The following is a 27,357-nucleotide window of genomic DNA, read 5'->3' as shown; positions in this document are numbered from 1 at the left end:
CAGAAAAGGTACATAGCTTAATTCAGTGTTTTTTGTTTTGTTTCGTTTCTTTTTACATTACACTTACAATGAGCAGTAACACATATGTTTGGACTAGATCCTTCCTCCCGGACTCTTTTGCGGTTCTGCTTTATGTTCCGCGCAGCAATTCAATCCGTTCCAGCTTTGTTCTCTCTTCTGAAAACTTAAACCCATAAATCATAGGTGTTGGAGATTTTACTGTTACAAAGTCGGTCAAAAGCAAAACAAAAAGTTCATCAAAAAGGAGATGTCCGTATATATAACAGGAGAATCACTCTGTAAAAAAATCCGTGTTACTGAAGTTACTGGGACACATGTATTTGATACACTCTGGACAACCCCAAAAATAACCGTAGGACTGTAAAAACAGGGAGTGTATCTTTGAAACGAAGCACAGTGGCACAAGGCACAGTACCCCAAATTTCCAAATAATCCGTTTCATAAACGTGTCAATGTTTTGCAAAGTCCTGCAAGTGACAATGTAAATATACTAGAAGAGTTGAGTATGTTTTGAGAGGCGGCTGTCCAAATGTCTGGGACTAGACTAAAACAAATGCTTTCACCTCACTCCCACATTTTACATCCAGCACTCCTTGTTGGCAATAAAAACCACATGTGCCATTAGTTGTGGGGAGAAAAAAAAAAAAATTAAAAAAAAAAAAAATAAAAATAAAAAATCACAATTTCCTCCTGTTTGAGTGATGCTTACTAAAAACTACAGTGTCCAGCTGTTTTGGGAATTTTTTTTTATTTTTATTTTTTAGCCTGATTTAAAACTGAAAGTACGCACTTCTCACTTGTTTTTAAGGATTAATGTCTTCAGTAGGAAGAAATGAACTTGGGGATCAGTGCCACGAACACGGTGGGGAAAGAGAAAGTATTGAGAGACAGACTAACACATTGGTGGTTTTGCTCTTTTCATGGGAGTTTTCTTTGACAACAACAAAAATATATAACCTTGCCTACTTTATACCTCGGGTACATAAAACGACATTTTGGGAAGTTCACTTATGACACGATACTAAAAAGGTGCAAGAAGTTCAGAAGAATAGAAAGAAAAGAAGGCTCTGTACACGTTAAAAAAATAAAAATCACTCTCGTCTCTTGTGAGTCTTCCGCCTTTATGGAAATGCAATTCTGAATTTCTTGAGTGTGCCCTTATAAAAACTACAATAACAACATCTTGCTAGCCTCAGGTGAATTTGAGTACAAAAGTACACTGTGACTTCTTCGTTTTGTCTTTCTACATTCAAAAGCTCTTTTTTTCAAAATAAAACTTTATAAACTGACGTGTTCTACTCAGCCGGTTTATTGTGCAGATTAAATGATTTTTCTCTCTCAACTAGTCATCTAGATTGAAAAGGTATAAAAGAAATGCATAGTTTAAACACACTATGCAAATGCATTATTAGTGAGATTCTCACAGCAACTTCTTGAACTCCAGAATATATCTTACAGAAAAGGTACATAGCTTAATTCAGTGTTTTTTGTTTTGTTTCGTTTCTTTTTACATTACACTTACAATGAGCAGTAACACATATGTTTGGACTAGATCCTTCCTCCCGGACTCTTTTGCGGTTCTGCTTTATGTTCCGCGCAGCAATTCAATCCGTTCCAGCTTTGTTCTCTCTTCTGAAAACTTAAACCCATAAATCATAGGTGTTGGAGATTTTACTGTTACAAAGTCGGTCAAAAGCAAAACAAAAAGTTCATCAAAAAGGAGATGTCCGTATATATAACAGGAGAATCACTCTGTAAAAAAATCCGTGTTACTGAAGTTACTGGGACACATGTATTTGATACACTCTGGACAACCCCAAAAATAACCGTAGGACTGTAAAAACAGGGAGTGTATCTTTGAAACGAAGCACAGTGGCACAAGGCACAGTACCCCAAATTTCCAAATAATCCGTTTCATAAACGTGTCAATGTTTTGCAAAGTCCTGCAAGTGACAATGTAAATATACTAGAAGAGTTGAGTATGTTTTGAGAGGCGGCTGTCCAAATGTCTGGGACTAGACTAAAACAAATGCTTTCACCTCACTCCCACATTTTACATCCAGCACTCCTTGTTGGCAATAAAAACCACATGTGCCATTAGTTGTGGGGAGAAAAAAGAAAAAATTCTAGGTTTATTATGAACAAACTAATATTTTACACAACTAAAAACATCCTTGCTCTTGCACTATAAAAAACCACCAGGAAGTCTCTGTCCACTGGGTCCGAGGCCTCAAGGAAATCGTTACGTCTGCTTGTTCGAATCCAAATCTGCTCCGCTCCCATCAGTGTCTCCGGCACGGGCTGACTACGGCTGGTCGGGGGGGCTGGCTGCTGTGGCCTCGTCGTTGCTGCTGTCCACCTCCTGCTCCATGGGGCTGTCCTCCTCCAGCTGCTGGCTGGTGTAGTTGGTGATCTCCAGGAAGCCGCTGGGCTCCACCACCACGTTGGACTGGCTGGAGTCCGGCAAGATGGAGTACTGAGGAATCACCTGCACGTGTTAGTCACATTAGGTTTTCAGTCAGTTCACTTCTCAGTAGGGTGGGACACATATCTCCCTGCTGGCACTGGTGTGCCATTACATGCGTAGGTGAACTGACTGTAGGGCTGAGCAACAATTACAAAAACATTTTATCATCAGGACAATTGTTTTTTTTCCAAATCAGTTGATAGTGATACATACTCACTGAGCACTTTATTAGGAACGCCATACTAATACTGGGCAGGGCCTCCCTTTGCTCTCAAAACGGCCTCAGTTCTTCGTGGCCTGGACTCGACAAGATCTTGGAAACTTTCCTTTGAGATTCTGGTCCGCGTTGACATGATTTCGTCACATCAGTTAAAAGGTGTTGTGACTACTGAGCTGCCGCTTTCTGTGCCGACACTCCCCTCTATCTTTCGATATCAAAACATTATCATGCGGTGCGTTCATCTCAACCAACACTGCTGTGCCTGTTTTAGGAGGTGTCCATTCATAAAGACCGGTTAGAGAGAGCTTAATTTCTGTGATGTTATCGGCTGTCAGTGCGCTGTCAAGCGAATGATAAATTCAAGCAAAGTATTTACTTTTCTTGTGTTGTGTAGGGTGTAAGGCTGCAAATTAACTGCTAAGATGACCAAGAAAAATTTAAAGCGATGGTTATGTAATCTAAATGTTGTTTTTATTGTGCGATGTACCTTTAAAAATAAATGAATAATTTACAGAAAATGTCAGTGAATAGTTTTATGTTTTCATTCTGAAAAATACATACGGCCTTCTGCCTTCTATATTTATTAGTGCCGTCGGACGTATCTGCAGGCTACAGTCATATTCAAGGTTCACAATAATGACGGACTTAATATGTTTCAACAAATAGGTCAATAAGTTAAAGTCATACTGACAAACCTCCATATCAGTCTTTACCTTGAGCTCTGTGATCTATTACCTAGATATTTTTGTAATAAAGCACTTACCTCAATTACCTCCAGGTCTTCTTTGCTCCTCTGTGCAGTGAGGCCCTGCATGCAGCTGAACTGCTGGGGCTTCGTGTGGGAATGATGTATGGTGGTCCCGGAGCTACTGATGAACTGGCCAGAATCCAGTGTGCCTGACACGGCCTGGACCTCCAGGGCTTTCCCCAGAGGGCCGCAGTCGCTGGAGGAATCCACCACCATTGGCTCTGTGCTCGGGTCGATCTCCGCCTCCATCATGGAGATCTTCAGGATGTCCGACACCGAGGGCTTGTCTCCCGAAGGCCCGGAGCTGGACTCCGGGATCAGCTTGGCGGTTGCCTCGCCGCTGCTGAAGACCGGCGATGAATGATGAGAGCTGCCGAAGGTGATCTTGGTGACGGTAGCGCTCTGCGTGATGATTGGCTGCTGCCGTGAAGATATTTTAAATCAGGAAAAAACGAAAATGTAGGAAATGAAAATTCAGAGAACTCGGACTGAAATCACATTTAGTGTCTTTTTGCAGTCAAAGATAATGTCAGTGTTTTGGTTTTTTTTTTCAAATTTATAGTCAATAGTTTTTTAATATTAAAAAAAGATAAAGTATTTATTTAGGTAAATACCAGAAATGCTCCTTTACTGTCTCTGTCATGTCCCTGTCTGTGTTTGATTGACAGCGGCTGTGGCGGTATGACTGTATGGAAACAAATTTTCTTTCTATGTAGACAGAGAACAATTTTTTTTCTCAAAGGAGAACACAGGACACGGGATTTATCAAGCAGATATGTTTGCTGTAGCAAACAAGCAAACACACAATTTAATTTCAGTCTGACTTTAAGTGTTGCACTTCTACCGTTGTTGTGATTAATGTATGATCATGTGTCAGAGATACGAATGGCCCCGAGGCAAATTATTAGGGCTGCAAAAAGCAGTTATTAAATCTATCATTTTATTACAACTACAAATCAATTATCAACCCTCTTTTATTAATTGTTCATAGTCTTTTAAATCAATGACACACATTTTCATGATCAAAATGACGTATTTAACTTGTTATTTTGTCTGACCAACAGACGGAATTCAATTCACAGTGATAGAAAACAGGAGAGCAGCAGCTGCACCCAGCGTTAATACAACTATAAATCAACTTCTTGCTTCTTATCAGTCTGCAATCTGTTCAAGGTGAACATGATAAATGTTTTATAGCATTTTCTTACTCCGGCCTTTAAATGTAAAACCACTCACCTGGCTGGATGCAGTCTTTTCAGTGCTGACAGGGTGGTGCGCCTGCAGAGGAGGAGGGTGCGACATGGATGTGTGCATGGGCCTGTGGTGGGACGTGGGTGCTTGCTGGAGCTTTGGGAGCTGCGGCGTCACCAGGTGCTTGGTTGGTGTGCCCGGGGTCGTGACCTTTGCCCCGGCCTGGGCTGGTGCAGTCATGGGTCTGTCTTTGGGGATCTGGGTTAAGGTCTGGGGCTTGGGTTGACTCTGCTCTCGTAGTTTAGGCAGTTTCTTAGTCATAGGAGGAGTGGAAGGGAAGGCGGTGGAGGAGGAGGAAGGCTGGCTGATCTGAGGTTTGCTCTGCAGTTGTGGTGGTGGCAGTGCCTGGGTGGAGGTGGAGGTGGAGGTGGAGCTCTGCCGACTCTGCTCGGCCTCGGCCTGGCTCAAAGGCGGTGGCTGAGCGCCCGCGGAGTGGGTGGTTTGCTTTACGGGTTCAGCAGCTGGATGGGTGGAGCGGTAGAACAAGCCCGTCTGGGGGTCCAAGGTGTCGCCTTCCAGCTCGCCCACCTCTAACACGGTCTCAGTTTTCCCATGGCTCTCAGAGGGCTGAAAGAGTCGGAAAGAAGACTAATGAGGGATGTTATCAAGACGAGGATGACACTTGACTAATCCATTGAGCTAAAAGGGGAAAGAGGGAGGAGTGCAACATCATGGCAATAAAATTTGGATTTAGGGCCAGGTTATGCTGGAAAATAAATAGTTTGTACGACTTTGTGTCTGAATCAAAAGTGTTTAGAGTTGTTCTAAACGACCGCACTCAAAGGCATGTTGAAAAGGCGACTGCCATAGAGAAGAGAGGCAATATTGTTTAAATAAGGGGAAAACTGTGCACATTTGCAGATAGTCCCTACTGGAAGACATTCAAAGCGTTACACTCGGTTGTACACGTTAAAAGTGACATAAATAGTCGAATCAATAATAGAAAGAGAGAGTCTGAGAGAGAGATCCAAGCCCTGGCTTCTTTATCAACTCTGCACAGCTGGCTAATCGGATTGTCACTATTATTTCTGTTAAATATTTCTATTAATCTTTTAATAAGCAATATGACCTTACATGCTTTGGGGGATGAACTGGCCCATTTAAGCTTGAAACTCCCTGTCACCAACACTATTTAGTAAAAACTAACGTGGCTTTGTTTTTGCTCTTCATAGCTATTGCAGCTGCTTAGATATTAGAAAACAGGGCTTAGATTTGACGTTTATGTATTGATTTCACAACCACGACAACTAAAAAAACAAAAAAAAACAAAACTGTCACAAGGTCATTTGAATTCAGCTTCTGTCGTTGTGAGTGAGCTTGGAATTTGCCCCCTCCTCAAGCGACGTAATCAGGCTACTGTAACTGTAACAAGCCTCCCGTTTAACTACATCATAGGTAACATGGGTCCATTCTAGCTAAATGTCTACACTGTACTCTCATGAATTAATCTCATGTTCCAAAAACAAACCCAAAAGCAAATTGTTTAATTACGTCGTGGTCGTGAGAGTATCAGCCTTGCTAATATTATATAATAATAGCATAAAGGAAATGGAACCATCAGGGGATAATGTTAACGTCAAGTTGGCACTTTGGCTGACTAGCTCAACTTATGATGTAATAATGTTACCATTTCGCCAACGAATGGTACTAACAGCTGACTGGATATTTCCCCGCACCGTCCACTTGGGATGGTAGTTACAACCATCGGCTCGGATAAGGAAGTTGCCAGCCATCGATAAGTTAAGCCTCAACAAAGAATAATCGAAGTATAAAATGATTTTGTTGGGGAGCGCTTCTTGTAGTAATAGAAGCCAGAGAGAAGATATAAGTAATGTAGCCTGTTTTACAACTAAAGAAATCGCTGACCTAGCTAACTTACATAGATATTCATGTACTGAATTAAGTTAGCCAGCGAAGCTAGTTACATAGAGATACCTTGACTGAACTAACGTTAGCATCTAACGTGGCTTGGTAGCTAAACAAAGTTAGGCTGTGCTCACAGCTAACGTCTTTTTCTGATGCCAGCCGCTGGTCCCAGTGTTTTTTTCTGTTCCAAAATGCAGTTGAGAGCGTCCTGTGTTACTGTAACTTACACTAACCTTGAGTTAACGTTGGGTATCAGGCTAGCTTTGCTAGCGACTGAAATAAACACCAACGCCAACCAGAAACTCTTAGGACACGTCCAGTTTTACTCCACAAATGAATATTGTCGAGACAGTTTAACTGTCATGCCATATATTTCCCTGTGCTCTTATTCAAACGTGAGAAGTTTCTCCATCACTACCTTTGTGTTGCTACGCAACATGACAAGTCGCCCTGCTCCTCTTTTGAGTGGTCAGCTTTACAAGTTAAGGTAATCCACATACAGTACGTTTATCTCAAACATGTTACTTGGTGAAATTAATAGACTTTTGACTTTACAGTAAGTAGAATAAATGTTGCCAGCTTTCTTACACAAATATGGAAAGGATAATAGTCGAAAACAACTTGGGGGGAAAAAAAAAAAAAAAAAAAAAGTCAAACTTAAAATGACTTAAAATTTCCTTTGAATAATTACAAACCCCAGACCCACCACCAATCCCCGGATCCCAGGCAACACTTAAGCCCTCTGAAAACCTAGGGAAAACCCTGGTATTAGACTGAAGTCCTGCGTTTAAGCGTCCTCACCACGTGGCTGAGGTGTGAAGCTGAAGCTGCAGAGGAGACGGCAGCGGGTTTGTAGGGCTTCACCAGCTGCTGACTGGAGGACATGACCACATCATTGTCCTCTGAGGACACTCCAACTCTGCTGACTTTACCTGGCAGGGGAACCACAGTCATGCTGTTAGATGATCATATCAAACAGAGGGCAGGCTGAACAAACAAACAAACACACACACACACAATCACACACACACACACGCACGCACACACACTTCCTTCTGCCGAAGAACCAAAAAGAGAACTGTTTCATTCTGACAAATTTTAGGTTTACTGTGAAATTTTAGTTACTTTCACTGAAACTGTGACTTGCCAACCAAAAAAGGAAGTGCACAGTGTTGAAGAGTGATTGACATATATTTTTAATACAGTGGGTCATGTAGCAGACTGGAGAGGCGTACTGGCTGTGTTGTACTCAGTGCTGGGTTCAGCCTCTGAGGTGGAGGGTCTGGGGGACTCCGGGCTGGGCTTCTTCTCCTGGGCCAGATGGATGGGCACGGCCATTTGGCTCAGGTCAATCGTGTGCTGCCTCGGTTTGGACTCTCCCTTCTCCTTAACTATTGGGAGGGACAACGCTCAAATTGAGCATAACAAACCAGTTCACATCAGTCATAAATTCAGTTTCTTTAATAACTCATATTCACAAATTAATTTGTGAATATGAGTTATTAAACAGTTATGAGTTATTATAACAGTTTCTAATTTGCCGTTCTTGCGTACAGAGTTAAGTGACTATTAAGTAAACGTCAAGGTAGCATTTGATCTCTAGTATCACTATAGAACAGTGCTTTTAAGAGTGGGTCCCTGTTTTGTTAATCCCGTACATGCACATGAGGACATGCATGCAGAAGACGCCATCACCAGCCTTGTCAATGGTTTCACATAATTACACTGATCTGAAGCTGACGGCAACGTGCCAAGACACGGCGCAATGCATGACCGGGCGCAGTGCAGAAGAAGCCTGCTAGAGAGTACACATGGATGTGAACAATGCAGGTTTCAAACTTTTAAGAAAAATCACCTTTGTTTTATGCACTCAAGGATACACAATGTCCATTTTGATGAGAAACACTGAATGTAAACAACAACTTTTGTAACTTTTGTCTGTAGCAATAGAAAACTAAACTGTGAGCAGATCAGAAAAAAAGGGAAGCTTCTTACCAAAATATGATGAAATATACTGTGCGATATATGAGATAAACATCTGGCATCAATATAAGCCTGTTTCAAATAAAGGACTGGTTCCCTCTGCAGCTCAGGTAAATAAAGGGTCACTACTTGAGAATTCGTATTGTACGCGTTAACCCTTATAAATCACAAGGGTTTTTTTTTTTTTTAAACGATAGATCATTATAAATGGGCAATACCTCCATTAATAAGTAATCTGTTGAACCAATCAGCCTTCATGCACTAAATCACAATCATCTCTGTAGGGAATCTACTGGATGCTTTGTAATGCAGTTCATTTGTTTAATCAGTCTACAAATTATCCCCACCTTCAAATACTCCGTGGGACTCTGTCTCTGCCTGTCTACTCATCAACCCAGTTCCAATGAGCTCACTGTGAGAGCAAAGCCTCAGGCGAAAGAAGTAATCACCGTGAGCTGGTAGCTTTTTGGGCTTCAGTTGTTCCACAAAAGCCATTAATATATGCTTGATGCAGGATTTCAAGACAAGTTTAAATCTTCTTCACTAAAACTCAGAACAAAAGGCACATAGAGCAAGCTGCTGAAAAGATCACGCATTTAGGTATTGTTGACAGACTTGGAGCCTGGTGGACTGGTTTACAGCAAGAATATTTTCGCTTGAACTTGCAACGCTACTGTAGTCAGCGCGTGTACAAGTGACAATTCCCCCTCCTGCCTTCCATCTCTCCACCCGCCCCTCTCTTTTTCGGTTTACGTCCGCAGCCTTTCCATGACATGAAGGCTCACCAGTCGTCTGCTGCAACTCCAGCAGGGCTTTGATGGTGGAGGCCGCAGACTGGGATTCACCGCCAGACACCTCCTGATAGATAATAGTGGGGCTGGACTCTACAGCTACTTCCTGCTCAGTCCAATCCTGCTCTCTGGAGGACACCACATGCACAACAGGCTGCGGTTCTGAGGAATTATGGAAAACAGTGGAGGACAAATTAAAACTTTTTAATGGAACCTCACAGGGTTATTTTCGTATTAAACTCAGTGCAGTTTCAAATCAAACTGCCATTCATGTTCTCATAAAGGGGGGGGGGAACAAAACAAAAAAAACACACCCCCATAAGAGTTAAGCAGCAACAACCCATTTATCTGACCTTGCCAACTCTTGACTCTATGCCACGGAAAAGGATAAGATCAGTATTACCTTGAGTGCTTCCATGGGAGGCCTCAACGGCTAGGCTGCTAGTCTCCGTGAAGCTGGCGACCTCGTCCTTTGTGGACCCGTCCGAGCCGGGGGTCTGACCCTGACCCACGTCTGCAGAGCGGGTCACCTGCTGCAGCGTCTCTGTGACCAGCTGCCTGGTCTGTTCGCTCACCACCGCTGTCTGGAAAACTGGCTTAGGCTTGATGAGAACCTGGAAGGAAACCAAAGAAACACACAGATTTCCGGAAAGTTCCCAACTTCACAGTACCTCTTCATCGACACCAGCCATCATGCTCCAAATGTGTCATTTTAAACTGTTTTCAAAGTGGATGTCATTTCACATTATCAATTATGTAAAAGTTGATTTTGTTACAATATTTATTTGATACAAGACACACTGGTACTGGGACGTTTGGCCTGAGTCTCTTTTCAGTAGGACTGCATTCATACTAACACTTGGAATGGCAGAAGCAGTTTATTTTACTACTCAACATAAACATGTAGATGTATATACATGTATTTTTTTAATAAAATTGAGCTGAGGTACTCCAAAATCTTTCTACGCACTCCCTGGCAACTACAGAAGTACCGGCTTCCACAGAGGGGTACAAAGACGCTCGGCTGGGAATCAATGCTGTAAAATAGGTGGCAGAGTCTGCATGAGGGTGTTATCTTCAAGAGGTTTCTTATTCCTGGATAAGAATCGATAACTGAGTCATAGTTCCATCTACGCTGTTGCATCACTAATACCTCTGCCTTATTTGCATGTTCAGTAAGTAGGTCATAAATGGAAACAAGCCAAAAGATGTATTTTTGAACAGTTTTAAAATTACAGTGAAAGGAAATAAAGTTTTGAAAACAGGTGCCATTTTTGTCACTGGAAAGTGTTTTACAATTTTTGTACCCATTTAGTTTTGGCTGATCTACTTTGTGGTTCCACCGAAACTGCATCGCTGATCATCACTGTGGGTGTTAAATACTGTCTGCACTTTACATGTATACTATTGCAAAGCTAGCTAAGCCACTGACCTCAATTTCCCTTTAACAACTAAAAACAAAAACTGAATTCAGACTAGAATTAGACCACAGTGATGGGTTTAATATTGAAACGGTGACCTACTGTTTGTGAATGAATCTTGTTGGAGTGATAAAATGTTCTTTTCTTACAGCGAGACGCTCATTCTGACCTTCATAAAGGGAACAGATGTTGTTTGGTTGGCAGCTACTACTTTTCCTCCTCCCTCACTGCTACGAGTCTATGAAGGTAAGATTGCAGCAAACTAAACATTACCGCCTTGGGGTTGTATGCCCCCGCCAGCCAGTCGAGTTGCAGTTTATATACTCATATTATATATGTAGTGAAGACTTTGAAGGAATTTAATAGAAAGCATGAAGTGTATTTCTTGGCGAAAAGGAAGTTATCACTACATTGACATGTATGATTTCAGTGTGTATTAGTGAGTAGGTTCATTGAGAAAGAAAACAAAAAACCAAAGTCAAATTCATTGTATGTGTTCACATGCTTGGCCAATAAAGCTGATTCTGATAGAACACAAAGTTGTAGCCGGGGCAGTAGACAATGCTTCAAACATGGATGTTGCTACAAATTCTAAAACTCACACATACACCCACACCCCCACACCCACACCCACACCCACACCCACACCCACACCTTCAGGTGGGCACCCAAGGTTAGCGTCACCAATTCAGTATCCGACCAAATGTGAAATACGGTCACAATTTCCCCTTCTGATCCTGAGTTATGGGCGTTGAATAATGGCCAGAAAAGTGTTTTTGCACAACATTATGATGTCACAGTGAAGTTGACCTCTGACCCTTTGAATATAAAATGTCATCCCTTCATCATTTTATCCTATTAGACATTTGTGTGAAATTTTGTCATAAGTAGCTTAGGAAGTCTTGAGTTATGGCCCCGAACCTGTTTTCTGAGGCCACAGTGGCCTTTGACCTTTGACCACCAAAATCTAATCAGTTCCTCCTTGTGTCCAAGTGATAATATTGCCAAATCTGAAATGATTCCTTCAAGGCGTTCCTGAGACACTGCATTCACAAAAAAAGGGACGGATGGTCGGACAGACAGAGAACCCGAAAACATAATGCCTGCCTCCGGCCACAGCTGTTGCTGGCGCAGAGGCATAAAAACATCTGGAAACTGGCATGACGGAATTTACTCTCTGAGAATATATTCTGACAGCTGTGTTTTAAATTCTAATTCCCCAAAAGATTGAGAAAGGCATATTACCGAGGACTGGGGTAGTTAACTTGATCATCGCTTTCAGTCATTGTTTCTTTTTAAGTCACTGGATAAACTTTCAAATCCCACATTGGGCATGTGTGGTGTATGTCACAATTATAAGAATTTCCACAGAACCCATCCCTTCTTGTTTAGTCTTCAAAAATAGACAAAAAAAATTCTGAGGAACCAAAAACACCTACAGTGTTGTCTGGTTTTGTTGTACAGGAACATCACGTCTCCTGACAACGGGCAACACTGGACAATGATTAGAGATCATACAAATGGAAGACAGAGACATCCAAATTCAAACCATTTGTACAAGATTTTTGGAGTATCTTTCCCGTGTGACCAGGTCCCAGCACTCAGTCCATTCTCACTTTGCTGGAAATTGAAGTATGAAAAGCTAGCACAATTATTACAACTAGACCCACCAAGAGATTAGTGACAAACCCGCAGAAAATTATCACCCGAGGTTCCAATCAGCTCCACAGAGCTTTTTAGCCTCTTGCAGCCCATTGTTTTCATTTTACAGCCTTTAACTTCACTGTTCTGGTTCAGTCCCAGAGCTAACATCAGAGCTGTTTCAATTTTTTGCAGCGAAAAAGCTCCGATAAATTCACTGTCCAATATCTGTCCACCAATAAACAGCACAGACAACGTTGCCCGGTAGCTGTTGAACATAGTGGAGCATTTAGCAGCTAAAGAGCCAATTCTTTTTCTCAGGGGTAGTGGGAAATCAGGCCAGAACTAAAACGAGAAAGCATATTGAAATTTTACAGTCATGTACAAAAGTCCGGAATTTTTTGATTAAAGATTCTTATCCATCATGCAGTAGGCGTCTGATCTTTTCCAAATTCATTCTCCAGCATGACAACAAGTCCAAACATACAGCCTGAGTCATAAAGAATGATCTTCAGAGAAATGAAGAACAAGGGAGTTCTGCAACAGATGGTCTGGCCCACACAGAGCCCTGATCTCAACATCATGTAGTCATATGAAGAGACAGAAGACACCGAGACGGCCTAAATCCACAGAAGAGCTGAGGCAAGTTCTCCAAGACGCTTGGAACTACCTACCTGCCAAAGTACTGTGAGAAACTGTTCGCAAGTGTACCAAGGACAATTTGTGCTGTTTTAAAAGGCAAAGAGTGGTCACAGCAAATATTGATTTGATTTAGGTCTTTTCTGTCACTTACCACATTTATCGAGATAACTGATAAATAAAAACATGGTATTACTTTTGAAAGCATTTTCATTTTACAGTATTGATTTCAAAATGCCTAAAATGCCTAAAACTTTAGCACAGTACTCTATTTGTCAGGTGGCCAGAGACATTAACTCCAAATGAATGCTAACGTTGCTCAATGTCTGCCGGATGTGCGAATAGGAAACTGTTTGCTAATTTTATTGCTGTATAAACTGTGGACATGATGATGCTGTATGACAGTGTTGTGGTTACAGCTCGTTGCTCTGCCCCCGGACTGGCCACGATAATCAATGAATGCGGGTTTAATATCATATGTCAGAAACACGGTCATGTCGCAAGGATATAAACATTTTGGTCCACAGCTGTTTGTCCTGAAACAGCAGCAGACTAGACTGCTCTCAGTCTGCCGGGCTCACAGACTCCATTTAGACTAATTTCTCTGCCTGAATGAGGGAAGTAAAGGAAGGAAGAGGAAAGGTCAGTGTTAGAGCCCCTATATAGACTGTTCAGCCTATAGAACAGGGGATTTTCTTCTTTTGTATAAACTGATGCACTTGACTACAAGCTCTCACTTCTCTGGAAAACATCCCGTGGAAGTGTCACCAGATTAGTGACTGAATGCACAACTCAGAAGACAGAACAAGCCTTCTTTTTGCTGTGAGTAAATATAGCAATTTGTTCTCATTTTCAGGGAAAGAGACCACTGCTTTTTCTGGCCTTTTCCTACAATCAAAACTGCTCTTCTCTACTGACTTTACGGTATGCATTCACGATAAAGCAGTGTGAAAGATACCCGTGTTTGGTTACTTCTTGACAGACAACAGGTCATTTAAATGTCCACTGGATGTTTGTGACCAGTCATTTGATATCCTCATTGACCAGTGGTAACATTTGGATTATGTCAGAGCTGCAGATTAGTGTAGAACACTATGATAAAATTAAACAAATGAAAGAGAAAAAAAAAAGAGTGGGGGGAAAAAAAGGCAGAGAGACATTTGATTAGCTGTTGGAGAGCATGTCTCACCTGTGTCTTGCCCTGCTGGCCGTAGACGATCTTGGTCGGGATGATCTTGGTGGCAGTGGACTGGGACCCAGAGCTCAAGCCTTTGGGCTGGGTGACAATCATCTTGGTAATGGGCCTGGAGGCGGTGATGATTGCTGGTTTGGTCCCCTGCACAGCCTGTAAACTCTTCTCACCCTGCGGGACAGCAACACACAGTTTGATACAGCATCTCAGACTACAAACAGCAGCATGGGACAAAAGCCCAGTGGTGTACAAGAAGACACTGTGAACTTAAAAATCCCCGTGTGAAAAAAGTGACAACAGATCCCTGCTAACGGAATTTCAGTCTATACAACCATCACCATGCAAATTAAATCTGAACCCAGTGTCATCATTTGGCTTGGTTGACAGAATAAAAACAATTACATCTTTGCAATGAAGGCAGTTTCTCTTTATATTCTATTCTGCTTTAAAAATAGCTGCAACAGACAAAAGGAACTTAATTTAAAGCAACTGTTCTAATTTGACAGAGCCAGACTAGCTTCTCCCTCTTTTTTTCAGTCTTTGTGCTAAGCTAAGCTAATCAAATGCTGGCTGTAACTTCACATTTAACGGGGAGATATAAAAGAGGTATAAAGCTCCTCTCATCATACTCTCCACCTGACAACTACCAAGTCCCCAGAATGTGGAACTACTCCTTTAAAAACAGAAATGCAGAACATTACTGTATCTATTACATTTAAAGGCACTGAACTTAACTTAATAAAAATGTTTAAAGTACCTCTGTGCAGGATTTACAAGTTTCTCACTTTGGCGACACCAAGTGGCAGTATCAAAAAAAACAAAACAAAAAAAAACAAACACTGTCCAACATCCCAACAGTGAGATGAAGCAGAGCTGAAAGCAACGCACAGACTGCAGCAAATTTTACAAACATTGTCTTATTCGTCTACAAACAAATGCTTATGACGTCAGAATCATTTAAAGATTATTTAATTTATTTACAATTATTTTCACTATCGATTAATCTACCAATTGTTTTCTCAGTTTATTGAGTAATTGTTTGGTCTGTAAAAAGTCAACAAATTGATAAAAATGCCCATCCCAAGTTCCCAGAGCCCATGGTGGTGTTCTTCATTGTCTTGTTCTGTCTAGAAACACAGCTGAAAACCCAAAGTATTCAGTTTAATATCCTATAAAAGAGTAAGAAAACAAAAAAAATGCTCACGTGCTTAAAAGAATACTTTTAGAATACAATTAAATCTCATCAAAATATCTAAATTTTTCTCAAAAAAGAAAAAAAATGAAACAAAAGGTGTTTCTTTGACCTCCAGACACTAGATATAAAAACATAACATGGCAAAGCAAGTTCTTACAGTGCAAAAAACTCCAGTCTAATTTTCTGGTTGTTTTTGGAGCGATTACTGATGATCAATGCATCATCTCGACCACAAGGCTTAAATATCATATTGTGTCGTTTGACTGACCCCAGCATTTAAAAGCGTAGTGACCACATTCTTGCCGGGCAGTCCTTGGATGGTCGCTCCCTTTCCTGTTGTTTTCTGTACCACGATGACATTTGGCTTGGAGGTCATGGGGATGGTGGTGATCTTTGTTGTCGTGCCTGCGGCAGAGGGAAGACAATGTTTCCTCAAACCATAACAGGTCTTACCAAAAAAAAAAAAAAAAAAAAAAACTGCACAAAGTCTGTAACATCGCAACAATCCCTCCCGTCTGATCTAGGCAGGGTGTGATATGGACTTCAACGGAGAACTGTTACAGAACGTTGTTGACTCACCAGACACGATGTTGCTGCTGATGATTTTCCCACCCAGAGTGGCCAGTGACTTGGGCACAACAGTGATGATGCTGCCGCTGGTGGTCTTCACGTAGGTGGTCCCGCCACTGGAAGCTGATATTCTGGCGCCGATGCTGGGGCTAACAGTGGGTCTTGTGTAGGTGGCCTGAGTAGCTGCACACAGAAATGTAGTGTTACTATTTAATATCTAGGCCAGTGTATTGTACATCAGTAGTAGCTCTGCAGAAATGAAATAATGTTATTAGATTGTTAATACCGGTGCATTGATGCACAAGCAGCATTTTATAGCTGTATTTGCTTGAGTGTTAAGTAGTTTAGTCCAGTGGTTCTCAACGTAGGGGTCAGGCCCCTTCAAAGAGTGACAAGGTAAATCTGTTTTACCTCTTTGAGTCTCAAATAAGTTATTGAAATGAAACCACTGAGAGGTTTAGAGGGGAAATGGCTCTTTGACTGAACTGCTAACAAGGCGTAGACATCTGAAATGTGGCAAAGGGCCTCAAACAGACACAGCCAAAAAGTTTGGAAGCCACTGGTTTAATCTTTAACAATGTGTTATCTCTCATTCGGCCATCATATGTTTATATATAAAATCCTGAACTAGTAATTATAGCAGTTGGTTCAAAGTAGTGGAGTAACAAGTACAGTATTAAGTATTAAGTAGTAAAAGATGGATACATAAATAAGTACAAGTACCTTAAAATTACTCATGTTAATCTGCGTGGTTTCTTTCCACCACTGCAAACTAAAATGTGTCCGTGGCATCAAAGATCAAATTAAGTATCAAAGGTCTTATTTACTTATTCTCTGATCAGATTCAAGAGCTTGAATCAAGAACAGTGTGAAGGAAACAGCTAAAAATCAAATTAAAACATCACACAGTGACATCCAGTGATTTTGTGTATTTTTCAAGACGTTACGTAAGATGCCAAATTTCCATTCGCTGGATTAGACCTGATTTTGCAGGATGTAAACTGCCATGAGTTTCAGATCACCCACCTGTGGGCTGAGTGACCAGTTTGGTGGTCATGATGGCTCCGTTGCTACTGACGACCATGATGGGAGAGGAGCTGCTGCTGGACAAAGCCACTGATGAAGGCTTGGGTAGGATTTTGCTGGGCTGAACCTGCTGAGTGATAATCTTCACTCCTATGTGCGGACACACACACACACACACACACACACACACACACACACACACACACACACACACACACACACACACACACACACACACACACACACACACACACACACACACACAATATATTTATTCAGTGCAAAGGAACAAACACACTGCAACGTAGTCTCATGAAGTTATTTTTCTGCAAGAACGTCAGCTAGAGAGATAATCAGTCATGTTGTATATGTTTTAAAAAGGTGGTGCATTTTTCATTTGTATACATCAGTATCATGTTTTATTTCATCAGAAGTATCAAATGTGTACATCAGCTATAGCTTCCAGAGAACTAAAGTGAAACTAAAAATAGGAAAAGGGAAGACAAAAGATAAAGAGAGAAATGAAGAAAATAGAAAAGGGAAGAAAGAGAGAAACACTAAGTCAGGTACCCTTACCAGACTCTTGTTTGATCTGAATGGTGGGCTTGGTTCCAGGTGAGGTGGTGGTGGTCTGGTTCTGGCCGACACTTGTGGCTCCCAAAGGTGAGCTCTGCTGCAGCTGTTTGGGTGACTGCTGTTTTGGGAACTGGGCCAGGATTTGAGCGGGTGAGCCCACCAGCGTCTTAGGCGAAGGAAGTCGGGCTGAAGCGACCTTCACTCCAGCTGAAGCACCGCCTACAAAGGTGGACAATGACAGTGAGTCTTAGACCTTAGGAGTAGCTGCTAATCTGGCTCTACGCTCCAAACAACTCTCCCTCAGGTCTACTAGGTGTGTGAGTGTGTGTGTGTGTGTATGCAGAAAGTGCAGTATGTATAAATGAAAAGAGTGTTGTATCAATGTGTGTGTGAATGGGTGAATGTGGCAGTGGTGTAAAGCGTGTTGAGTGGTCGATAAGACTAGAAAAATGCCATATAAGTGCAGTCCATTCACCACGTTACCACAGCTACTTGCTCACTGTAGAGATTAGAAGGTCAAAATAACACAAAAAGAGCAAATTTGTTAAAGTCCATTTACACTAATGGGTTGTAAATGACCTTTTCCTCAAAACAGCGTCATTTAGAATTATTTTCACATGTTGCTGTGTTTAAATATAACTTTTGCTGAGTGATGGTTTAGGATAAACCAACCATCACGCTGCATGTAAATGGTACAGGTCCTGGACACCAGAAAGTACTACTCTGCTATAGAGCTGTAACAACTATTTATTTAGAGGATCAACAGAAAATTAACTGGCAAGTATTGCCAGAAATTTGATGGTTCTAGCCTCCCAAATGTGAATTTGCTGCTTTTCATTGTATTGCATTTATTGTGGACTGAATATCTGAATACCCCAAGTGGCCAAAAAAAAAAAAAATCACTAAATACAGTTTTCATTTTCAAATTCTAAATCTAAGTTTCAATACTCCATGTATGAGATTCTTGGCTGGTACATATTATGTATGTTGGTAGAGAGGAAGGACCTACAAGGCGCCATAGTTGACATGACCACTGAGGGAGTAGAGGAGACCACTGTGGTCACAGCGATGGTGTTGGGGTTGGTGGAAGGGCTCGAGCTGGCGGGAAACACCACGGTCTGTTTCTGGGTGGGTGTGGTCAGCACGGAGGTGGAGCCCAGCTTGGACACAGCGGCGTTGTTGTGGGCATGAGACTTGGACAGGATATTGGGCACAAAGTTGGAGCTCGGAGACGTTGTCACAATGATCACCTGGATCAAATATAAGACATTTAAAGGGTCGAGCAGTGTGTAGAGAAATGTGGTTGAGAAACATGAGGGCTTATGAAGAAGTGTCACTCACCTTCTGTGTGGTGGTACTGGTGGTCTGGATGGTGGGCTTGGTGAAGGTGATCTTGACGGGGGACAGGTGGGGCGGCAGGGAGTTCGCGATGCTTTGCATTATGTTGCTCATCTTGGGGCTGCCACTCACTGGCACCGTGATGTTCTTGGATACCGGCGGGGACAGCTTAGAAACCTCCTTCAGCATCACCGGCGACGAGCTGGACGAGTTGGTCCGCCTTCGCTTGCGAGGCTTCTCGTCTTCATCCGAACAACTTACACCTGCGAGGAAAAACGAGGGCAGCAAAGTCAGGATATCGCCGGGATGACAGCAGTTCTGTCAAGGGCAGCAATGAACATCATCATCGATTACTCTGTCGATAATTTTCTTAATCAAACGAGTAATCATTTGGTCTATTTAACGAGAAAACTGTTTACAATTTACTGTAATATAAAACAAGGAAAAGCTGAAAATGCTCAAGCTTGAGAAGCTGGAAGCGCTAAATATTTTTTATTTTCCCCTTGAAAATTTAGCTGATTATTAGAATGGTTGCAGATTTATTTTCTGGCGATTAACTAATCAAAGAATCGAGTCTTGAACTGTTTTTTTTTTTTGTCATGTGATGTACACGTTAAATTCCAGCCAAGAATAAAAATAAGTATGTGACAAAGTTTATAGAGTAAAACTGGAAGTTAGCATTGAACATTTCAAACAAATCCACTTTAAAATCTCGATTTGCAAGTTCCAACTCAGGTCTATCAATCCAGAAATCCAACAAATGCAACTTTAAGACCAGTTTTGCAAGTATAATTCTCATTACATCTTCAGTTAATGATGTGCAGACAAATCTTTCCAAGTCTCATTCCCTTCCCAAATTAGCCCGTCAGACACTGCTCATACCAGCTGTTTAATATGCATGCACAAATTGGCAGCAGATGCTTGTGGAATTGTCAAATCTAATCCAACAGATCCTACGAGACGCTGTGTTTAGGAAATTTAAAACCCAGCCAGTGTAAAGTCTGCACTGTGGGGAGAATTTCTGAATCATTTGTCCTGTGGCAAGCCCGAGCTGTCATACACTGTAAAAAAAAAAAAAGTTCTGAGTCTTGAAAATGTACTTTTCATGACTAAGAATGATGTTTAAATCTCTGAGAAATTAGTAAACACACCTTTACACCCCCCAGGTTGATCAGTACATTTTTTTTCAAATGCCTCTGAGAATGCATCATTCCCAGAGGTCCAGTGTTTTCCAAGTCACTAAAAATGAGGAACCAGAGTCTACCGTCCCTCCTCATTTACAACACCAAAGTATATAATATGAAAATAACAATATGAAGCTCATTATCCTAAACACCGGGAAAGATAACTTTACTTTCCAATTTTAAACAAATGCATCTTCAAAATTAAGCTTCATTAAAGTGAAACATTAAAAGAATATTTATATCAATAACTGTTGCATGGCCCATTTTATTCCAAGATATTACTGTGTATTTCAAGGAAATTCTTCAAAGAGGGGAAAGTGAATTACCTCAAACTACTGCTAGGCTAATTTTGAGGAAACACTTAATTCCCCCCAACCCCACCCGACCCCCGGGGTTACGCTACAAGCACTGAAAACTTTACCGTACATTAGAGTGGTATCGATCGATTGTTGGCAAAGGGGACATATTTCCCCGTATGTTCAAGTCTCCTTTTAATGGACATTTTTTGCAGCGTAGTGTTTGGTAATTGAAACGCATCTGTCTTACTGGTAATAGGTCAACTCTACTGGACAGCCACAGATGGGTGTGACTGAAGGGAGACTACAGTTAATGAAAAGCACATTGAGGGGTCATTTATTTCACCTACAAGCTTCTATGATCCCCTCTACAGTAAATAACTCTTTTAGCTAAATGCTCGGTCTGTTTTATTTTCGTTTCCATAATTGTTACACTATGTCTGGCTGAACTTCTTACAGATACCTATCTGGCTCACTTCTATCATTTCAATCTAAAGGATAAAAGGGCAAATGTTCAAATAAATTATATTCGATGTTGACACTCACTTTTCACATAGACAGTGCTCCCGCTGGGCAGCACCACCACGTTGGATGAGGGGCTGGGTGGTCGGGGGGATTTCACTGTTGCTCCTATAGCGCCGCTGGTCGCTGTAGCGCTGGTGGAGGTGCAGGTGGTGCTTGTGTAGGAGTAACACACAACCACTGCAAGGAGAAAATGAAACATATCATTTGGTGTCGAATCTGTTGCACAACACCCTTTGTTGAATACAAAGTGTTCATGGCCGACCTTCTTTGTTTCCTGTTTCGGCTGGCAACAGAAGGGAGGCATTCTGATTGGCTGTGGCACTGGCCACAGCATTAGCAGTGACAGTAAATGCTGTCTGAGGGACCAGCCTCGGCATCAAGGGAACGAGCCGGCGTCCTTCAATGGACCATTCAGACGAGCTGTTCGGACCTGACATGCTGAAAAAGATGTTATGCCCCATTTAGTTTTTCAGTCACTGGTTTTAAAACTACAAGTCCCACTCCAGTGGTGAACACGTGTCTCTTTTAACTTCAATTTATTTCCAAACCCTCTGAAAAATCAGTAATCCATCGCAGTGCTGGTCATGATTGCTTTTATTCTAGTCAAGGCTGCTTTGGCAGTGCCGTTAATTAGCACTTGCAACTGCATTTCCGCACAGTGGAAAATTGAATTTGCTATGTAACTCCACACAAAGTAATGTACTGCATATGAAAAATGGCACTCAAACATCAGTTATATACTCACTGATATGCAATGGTGGTGAGGCGTTCATCATTGACAGCCCTGCGGACTTCTGCACGATGGCGCTCAGTTGAGATACTGGGAGGATGGGGGTTGGCGGGTGGACAAAGCAAAATTAAGTTGTCCGTCTCAATCATCAGGTTTTAAAGTATGTAGGAAACAACTTACCCAAGGATTTTAGTGAGTTCTCCTAGGAGATCCTTCTTGTCCTTTGTCAGGTCTCCTTGGGCTCGCAGGGCGCTTATAACCCCAGCATAAGCCTCCAGCTCTGGTAACCACAGAAACACACATCAAACACCAGGGCAGCACTGCAGCATCTCCTTCATCAAGCGCAACAGTGACACCAATTACATGTATGATCATCCTTTTTCTAACTGTTGGTATTTTTTATTTTAATTGACACACAGGAAAAGCAGTGCACCCAGTGTGTTTATGTCTAACCTGTCATGTTCAGGAATAATCTTACCCAGTTTACGGAGAATTCTTTTGCATTCATCCCTGCCCAGGTCAAGGATGGTGGGCCATACCACCGGCATGCTACCAGTCAGCACCGGTTTCTCCAGCTGAATCATGGGCTAAAGGGAGAGACCACAATAATGCATTTATGAACACTTTTCCCACAAACCATAATGCTGTTTGCTGGTGCCCCTCCCAGGGACTGTTCAGTGTGTCTATTTTAAAGAGCCTCAACAAGGATGAGAGCCAGTGAAACAGCAGCAGGTCAAAGCGATCACATTTTGTCTTTGCAAAAATATAAATTTCTGCAAAGACAAAAAAAGCTCCTCTACACTCAGAAATCAAGCTTGAGCCATTAGCTGGACCAGAACAGTCTGACTAACAAGATAATTATCACTCATATACAATTACTGTATGTTGAGTGGAATAAACCCAGTGTGTGGTAAATTTTTTTTCCTGAAACGGGAACCTTGACATATTTTAATTAAGTGAACTTGAATTTAATAGGCTCAATAGGTATCACACAGAGACAGAAAATCTAGAAATATCTATGAAATAACACCAGTGAATGTAATTTTACAGCCAGTGAAAAGTACAAAAATGAGCTATTTTCAAAATATTATTAAATGGAGTAATATAACATCTTTAAATTTTTATATATCTGCAATGAATCTTAGCACTTTCTCATTAAAGTTTCAAGGAAATTAAGATAATCCTTCTAGGGAGGAAGGAGCTTCAGCTCCAAAGCTATATTTAGCTAGATCTGTTTGCACTCAATCTTTTTATGCAGGACCAAAAGAATCAAAATTTGGTTGCAAGAGGCTGAAAAACTAGTGGAGATATTAATTTTTAAAAATTTAAGATTCTTCGTCCGGGTAAAAAAATAAATAAATATAGAGTTATTTTTATTAATTTGATTACTGTAAAACAGTCAGCAATAACTATTTACATGAACACATGCTGCAAATTGTCCTTAGGGTTTCTTGGATGTTCAGTACAAATTTCAACCCAGTCCAGTGAAAAAATAAGCGACTGGTGAGGCTTACAAAGTATCGCAAAATGACTGAATTTAGCTCTGAGGGTCAAACTTAAAACATTCATGAGTAAAAAAGTATTTGGAGTAGAGCTACAGTATTTCGCAGTCCCATGAATTTAATAGAACTTTTTACATTATTGTTTTTTAGAGAAAATTCATGACATGAGCTTACAATTGCAGGATTACATCTTTTAATTTTCAAACAGAGTTGAGGTGTCTTTAGCAAAACGTTAATTATGAACAAATCAGCAACATTAATCAATTACAACATATGCGTTTATAATCTACATTGCATTTAAATTAAAAGTCAGTCAGCAAACACTGACTTCCTCACTGTATCTATTTAGTTTATTGTTTTGGTTGTTTCCCTGGGCACATGTATAGACCAAAATGTCTTATTTAGCTCTTGAGACATTGGACATACTGTATTTAGACTGCCTATTCATATCCATCTATATCATAAAAAGGTATATTTTAAATTCTGTTTTGTATGAGAAATAAGTACATTATTTTAAAAAAAAGAGAATTTGGAAATAGGAGCTCATTAAAGATGACCTGAAGGTATCAGTAGTGTCTCCCAGGGAAAGCAAACAAATCAACAACCAGAATGCAGTTAAGGAAAAAAGGCTGATATTTTTCTATATTTTCTTACTGTCAACAAATCCAATGAAAAGACCAAAACCAACGATGTGTAAGTCTGTCTCTCAATACTTTCTGACTTTTCTATTCATCTGTAAGTCTCTGCCCCAAGCCTGTTAATTCCTGCTTAAGTTTACCATCTCAATTTGTGACCGATCTGACGCCTGTGTGATGGTGTTCCTCGATGGATGAGAATCTAAACATCTAAAGTGCCGAAAACTTTTGCGCAGTACTGTACGTGGAATTAACTCAAGTTAAACGTCAGTGGCCATGTTCATGGTGATTAAGGAGCGTGTCACCCAGTGAAACGGTGTGACCCACTGATGTGTCTTTTAAAGTTGCAACCATTACTTCATCAATTGATCAGGAAATTTGCAGAAAAATATTCGGCAACTATTTTGATGAATAGATTTTGAGTCATTTTTATAAGGAAAATATATCAAAATTCTTCTTTTCAAATGTGAATAACTCAGTGTGTATGGGTCTTGGACTGTTTATTTGACAAAACAAGACATCTGAAGATTCCACCTTGGGCTTTGGGAAATTGGGGTGGACATTTTTTTTTGCAATTTTTGGACATTTTATTGACCAAACGACAAATTGGGAAAATAAATCGACAGATTAATCAATAACAAAGATAAATGTTAGCTGCACCCCCTGTGTTTTTAATAGTTTTTTGTACAATGGGGCTCTACTGCACAGAGGAATGAGCTATATCAGACTTTGTAAACACAAGCTATACCTGGTAGTTGGATCAATTCATTGTTGGTTTTGTACTTTACATAACTGCTGACAGCAAGAAAAATATAGAATATCACCAGACCTGTACTTTAAAGGATGATGCCAAACTCAATTTACAAATCTAGCAATGTGTAAATTGATTTTTAATGGCACAAACATTTCAATGAGTCAGGATAGGAGTATGTTGGTTACATGTCTGTTCGGCAAACAGAATATAACTCACCAGGCCCCCATATATTACAATAAACTTTTTCATGGTTTGCACTGACAGCACCGCCCACCACTGGGCATCTCAGTAACTACAAAACACTGGGAGCAGAAGGCCAGCCCCACACATAAAAATGACATTTTATTTCGATCTAATGCTGCTCAGAGAGCAATATATATGCCGAACATAACAGAAGGTCCTACCAATTGCAAAGCCCTATGTGTTTGTAATCTGATTCCGACATTTGAAGACAAGCAAAGAAATATTTAGGTTTTCTATTTTCTGTGTCAAGTTCTGTTGGTTCAACGGGAAAGGGAACGTCCTGCTGGGTGTACGCTTTCATCAAATTACCCCACCATCTACCGCACTGCAAAAACATGCAATAACATTAAAATGCGAGCATTAAATGTTCACGTCGAGACGAAAGATCGTGGCAGGGTGAACCTCCAACAGAGTAACATCATATTTTGTTTTATCCCGGAATGAAAACCTTTGCGATGTATGATGTTAGCTAAGCTAGCGAGCTAACTGTTCCTATGAGCCAAATCTATGTCTTACCATTCGTTAGCAGGGCAACTTCAAGGCCTTAGTAAATCCGAGATCCAAACAAACATGGTGGAGCATAACACATTCAGCCAAGCAACCGCATCTTGTAGTTATTGTCCAATAAACGGCGGCAAAGAAAAACTGAAGCTAAACCGTCAACATAGCCCAGTCTCCCCAAAGATGTGTCAGTGTTTATATTGTCTGCTAACTAGCTGCGGTTGGTCTGTGGATGTATGGGTTTCTTCTTATTCGTGAGCAATGTGGGGACGCGAGCTCCACTGCTGGCGGACTGCTGCCACCCACAGGCGGCTTAGCCAACCACAGCTGCTAAACCACTTCACAACCAGTTACACACAGGAATGTTGGTCGATGAGGAATTTCGTCCATCACTTTTAAGCACTGTGACACAATGTGCGATACCGTGCTGTTACTAAGTTCAAGTTTACCTGCACTGTCATTTACAGAAACATAAGCACGTCCTGCATAAACAAATGAAATGCATAAATAATTTTAAACTGAAACTAAAAACTGACATAACAGATACAAACACCACCCAGTCTTAAAAGATAGGGCTGCTGATATTATACATTTTCCTTATTGTAATAAAATCCCACGAAAAGACCAAATGCCAAAGCAATGTTGATGTGTCTCTCGACACTTGTCTGTGGCTCTCAGCACACACTCGATAGCTGCTAAGAGGTCACAAATACAGCAGGGAGAGTGCCTTCATCAGTAAGATCTTAAAAACAATCCTAAAACATACAGAATGTCCTTTTCAGCGCAGTGCAGCAGTTGATAATGTTATGAAGGACGCCTGCGTTTGACAAGTCTAGATGTCTGTTGTGAAAATTGTCTCTTCCAGGCCATGTGTGCTTAACAATACAGTTACTACTGGAAAGTAACTAAGTACATTTGCTAAACTACTTGTACTTGTATTGCACTTGATTATTTCCATTTGCTGCTGTTTTTCACACATCTGCAATTCACGGGCAAATATTGCACTTTTTGTCCCACCTCATTTGTTTGATAGCTTTAGTTACTAGTTGCTTTAAAGTAGTACAGACCATAATCAACAAATAGATTAATTATTTATTTATTATGAGTTACCCAGCAGTATAAAAAGTAATATACATTTAAACCCCCTTTACCAGCTGCATCATTAAAACGATCTTTACACATGAATGCATCATTAGCTATAATCAGAAAAACAAACAAACTATAATATAGATTATTCTGAATAGGGCAAATCTACATAATGAGTACTTTTACTGCTTTCGGCACTTTAAGTATATTTTGATGCCAATACTTGTACTAATGCAAGTCTTTCACGGAGTATGTCCACCTTACTGCTACCTTCAATCACTTTTCCCACCACTGTTTAAATCTGATCGTCGTGCGAAGTACGAGGAGCTCTTGAACGCAACGGGATGGAAGGTGGGTTTTCTTCCTCTTTTTTGCTCTGTGTGTTTTTTTTTTTTCGGGGGCGGCAGGCAAAGCATTTCCTTTTTCCATTTGCATCACACTGCGGAGCGAAAACCGAGGCTGCTGCACAAACTAGCGGGGATTAAAGCAGAAGAGACCTGGAGGAGGATGCTACGGAAACTGCGGCGCTTCGAAAATCGGCACCGCGGGGCACACCGGACGTCGCGGAAATAATGAAGGATAAAGTTCACTTCGGATTTAGCTGCCAAAGTTTGACGCGATTCTCCCCCGGACACCGGGAATAGGCTGGAGTGTCATCATGGAAGTATTTCCCATAGAAAAATAGAGATTTTTTTTTGTTTTCTCATCCCGGACTTGGGAAAAGCCCTCACGGCAGAGTTCTCCAGATGCGTCCTCTGATGCAGACGGCGGCAGGCTAATGAAGCATATTCAGACCCCGATATTCAGACAAAAGTAGCACTTTTTTCCCCCCCCTCACCTCCGGCAACCCTGGATCCCAGGCTCTGTTGTCGTCGCCGCCGCCGGTGACAAAATAGATGATCGGCTCCGCTGCTCCTTTCTCCCCCGGGGATTTTTCGGTCAACACTCCCATTAGA

General features: G+C 41.2%; 1 protein-coding gene across 4 annotated transcripts; it reads right to left on the bottom strand.

Annotated features, from left to right (window-relative positions):
* Positions 1-1,362: 1,362 nt before the first annotated feature.
* Positions 1,363-27,340, bottom strand: emsy (EMSY transcriptional repressor, BRCA2 interacting). 4 transcript variants are annotated; one of them, XM_040150547.1, is made up of 20 exons: positions 27,240-27,340; positions 22,159-22,267; positions 21,861-21,960; positions 21,696-21,770; positions 21,213-21,388; positions 20,972-21,127; positions 18,949-19,208; positions 18,617-18,857; positions 17,608-17,826; positions 17,032-17,181; positions 16,015-16,188; positions 15,704-15,840; positions 14,238-14,411; positions 9,751-9,961; positions 9,342-9,509; positions 7,809-7,964; positions 7,375-7,505; positions 4,693-5,274; positions 3,472-3,876; positions 1,363-2,509 (listed from the first exon to the last, which is right to left on the bottom strand). In XM_040150547.1, the coding sequence occupies exons 2-20, from the start codon at positions 22,262-22,264 to the stop codon at positions 2,327-2,329; spliced, it is 3,804 nt and encodes a 1,267-aa protein (XP_040006481.1). In that variant the 5' UTR covers positions 22,265-22,267; positions 27,240-27,340; the 3' UTR covers positions 1,363-2,326. The 4 variants fall into 4 exon arrangements, with proteins under 4 accessions (XP_040006481.1, XP_040006479.1, XP_040006482.1 ...); XM_040150545.1 differs by lacking the exon at positions 27,240-27,340 and adding an exon at positions 25,331-25,560; XM_040150548.1 differs by lacking the exon at positions 27,240-27,340 and adding an exon at positions 25,331-25,560 and having other exon boundaries at positions 1,363-2,497.
* Between the last annotated feature and the right edge of the window lie 17 nt (positions 27,341-27,357).

Source organism: Xiphias gladius, chromosome 17 (genome assembly GCF_016859285.1).
Source record: "Xiphias gladius isolate SHS-SW01 ecotype Sanya breed wild chromosome 17, ASM1685928v1, whole genome shotgun sequence".
In the NCBI taxonomy this organism is placed as follows: domain Eukaryota; kingdom Metazoa; phylum Chordata; class Actinopteri; order Istiophoriformes; family Xiphiidae; genus Xiphias; species Xiphias gladius.
This window is presented reverse-complemented; position numbering and strand designations above follow the sequence as displayed.

Bases quoted from the DNA above. Each gene is read 5' to 3' on its own strand.
- emsy (XM_040150545.1), bottom strand. The intron at 15,841-16,014 runs GTGAGTCAACAA...CCTCTGCCGCAG, and splicing joins CAGCAGCAACATCGTGTCTG to GCACGACAACAAAGATCACC. The intron at 9,510-9,750 runs GTAATACTGATC...ATAATTCCTCAG, and splicing joins CTCCCATGGAAGCACTCAAG to AACCGCAGCCTGTTGTGCAT.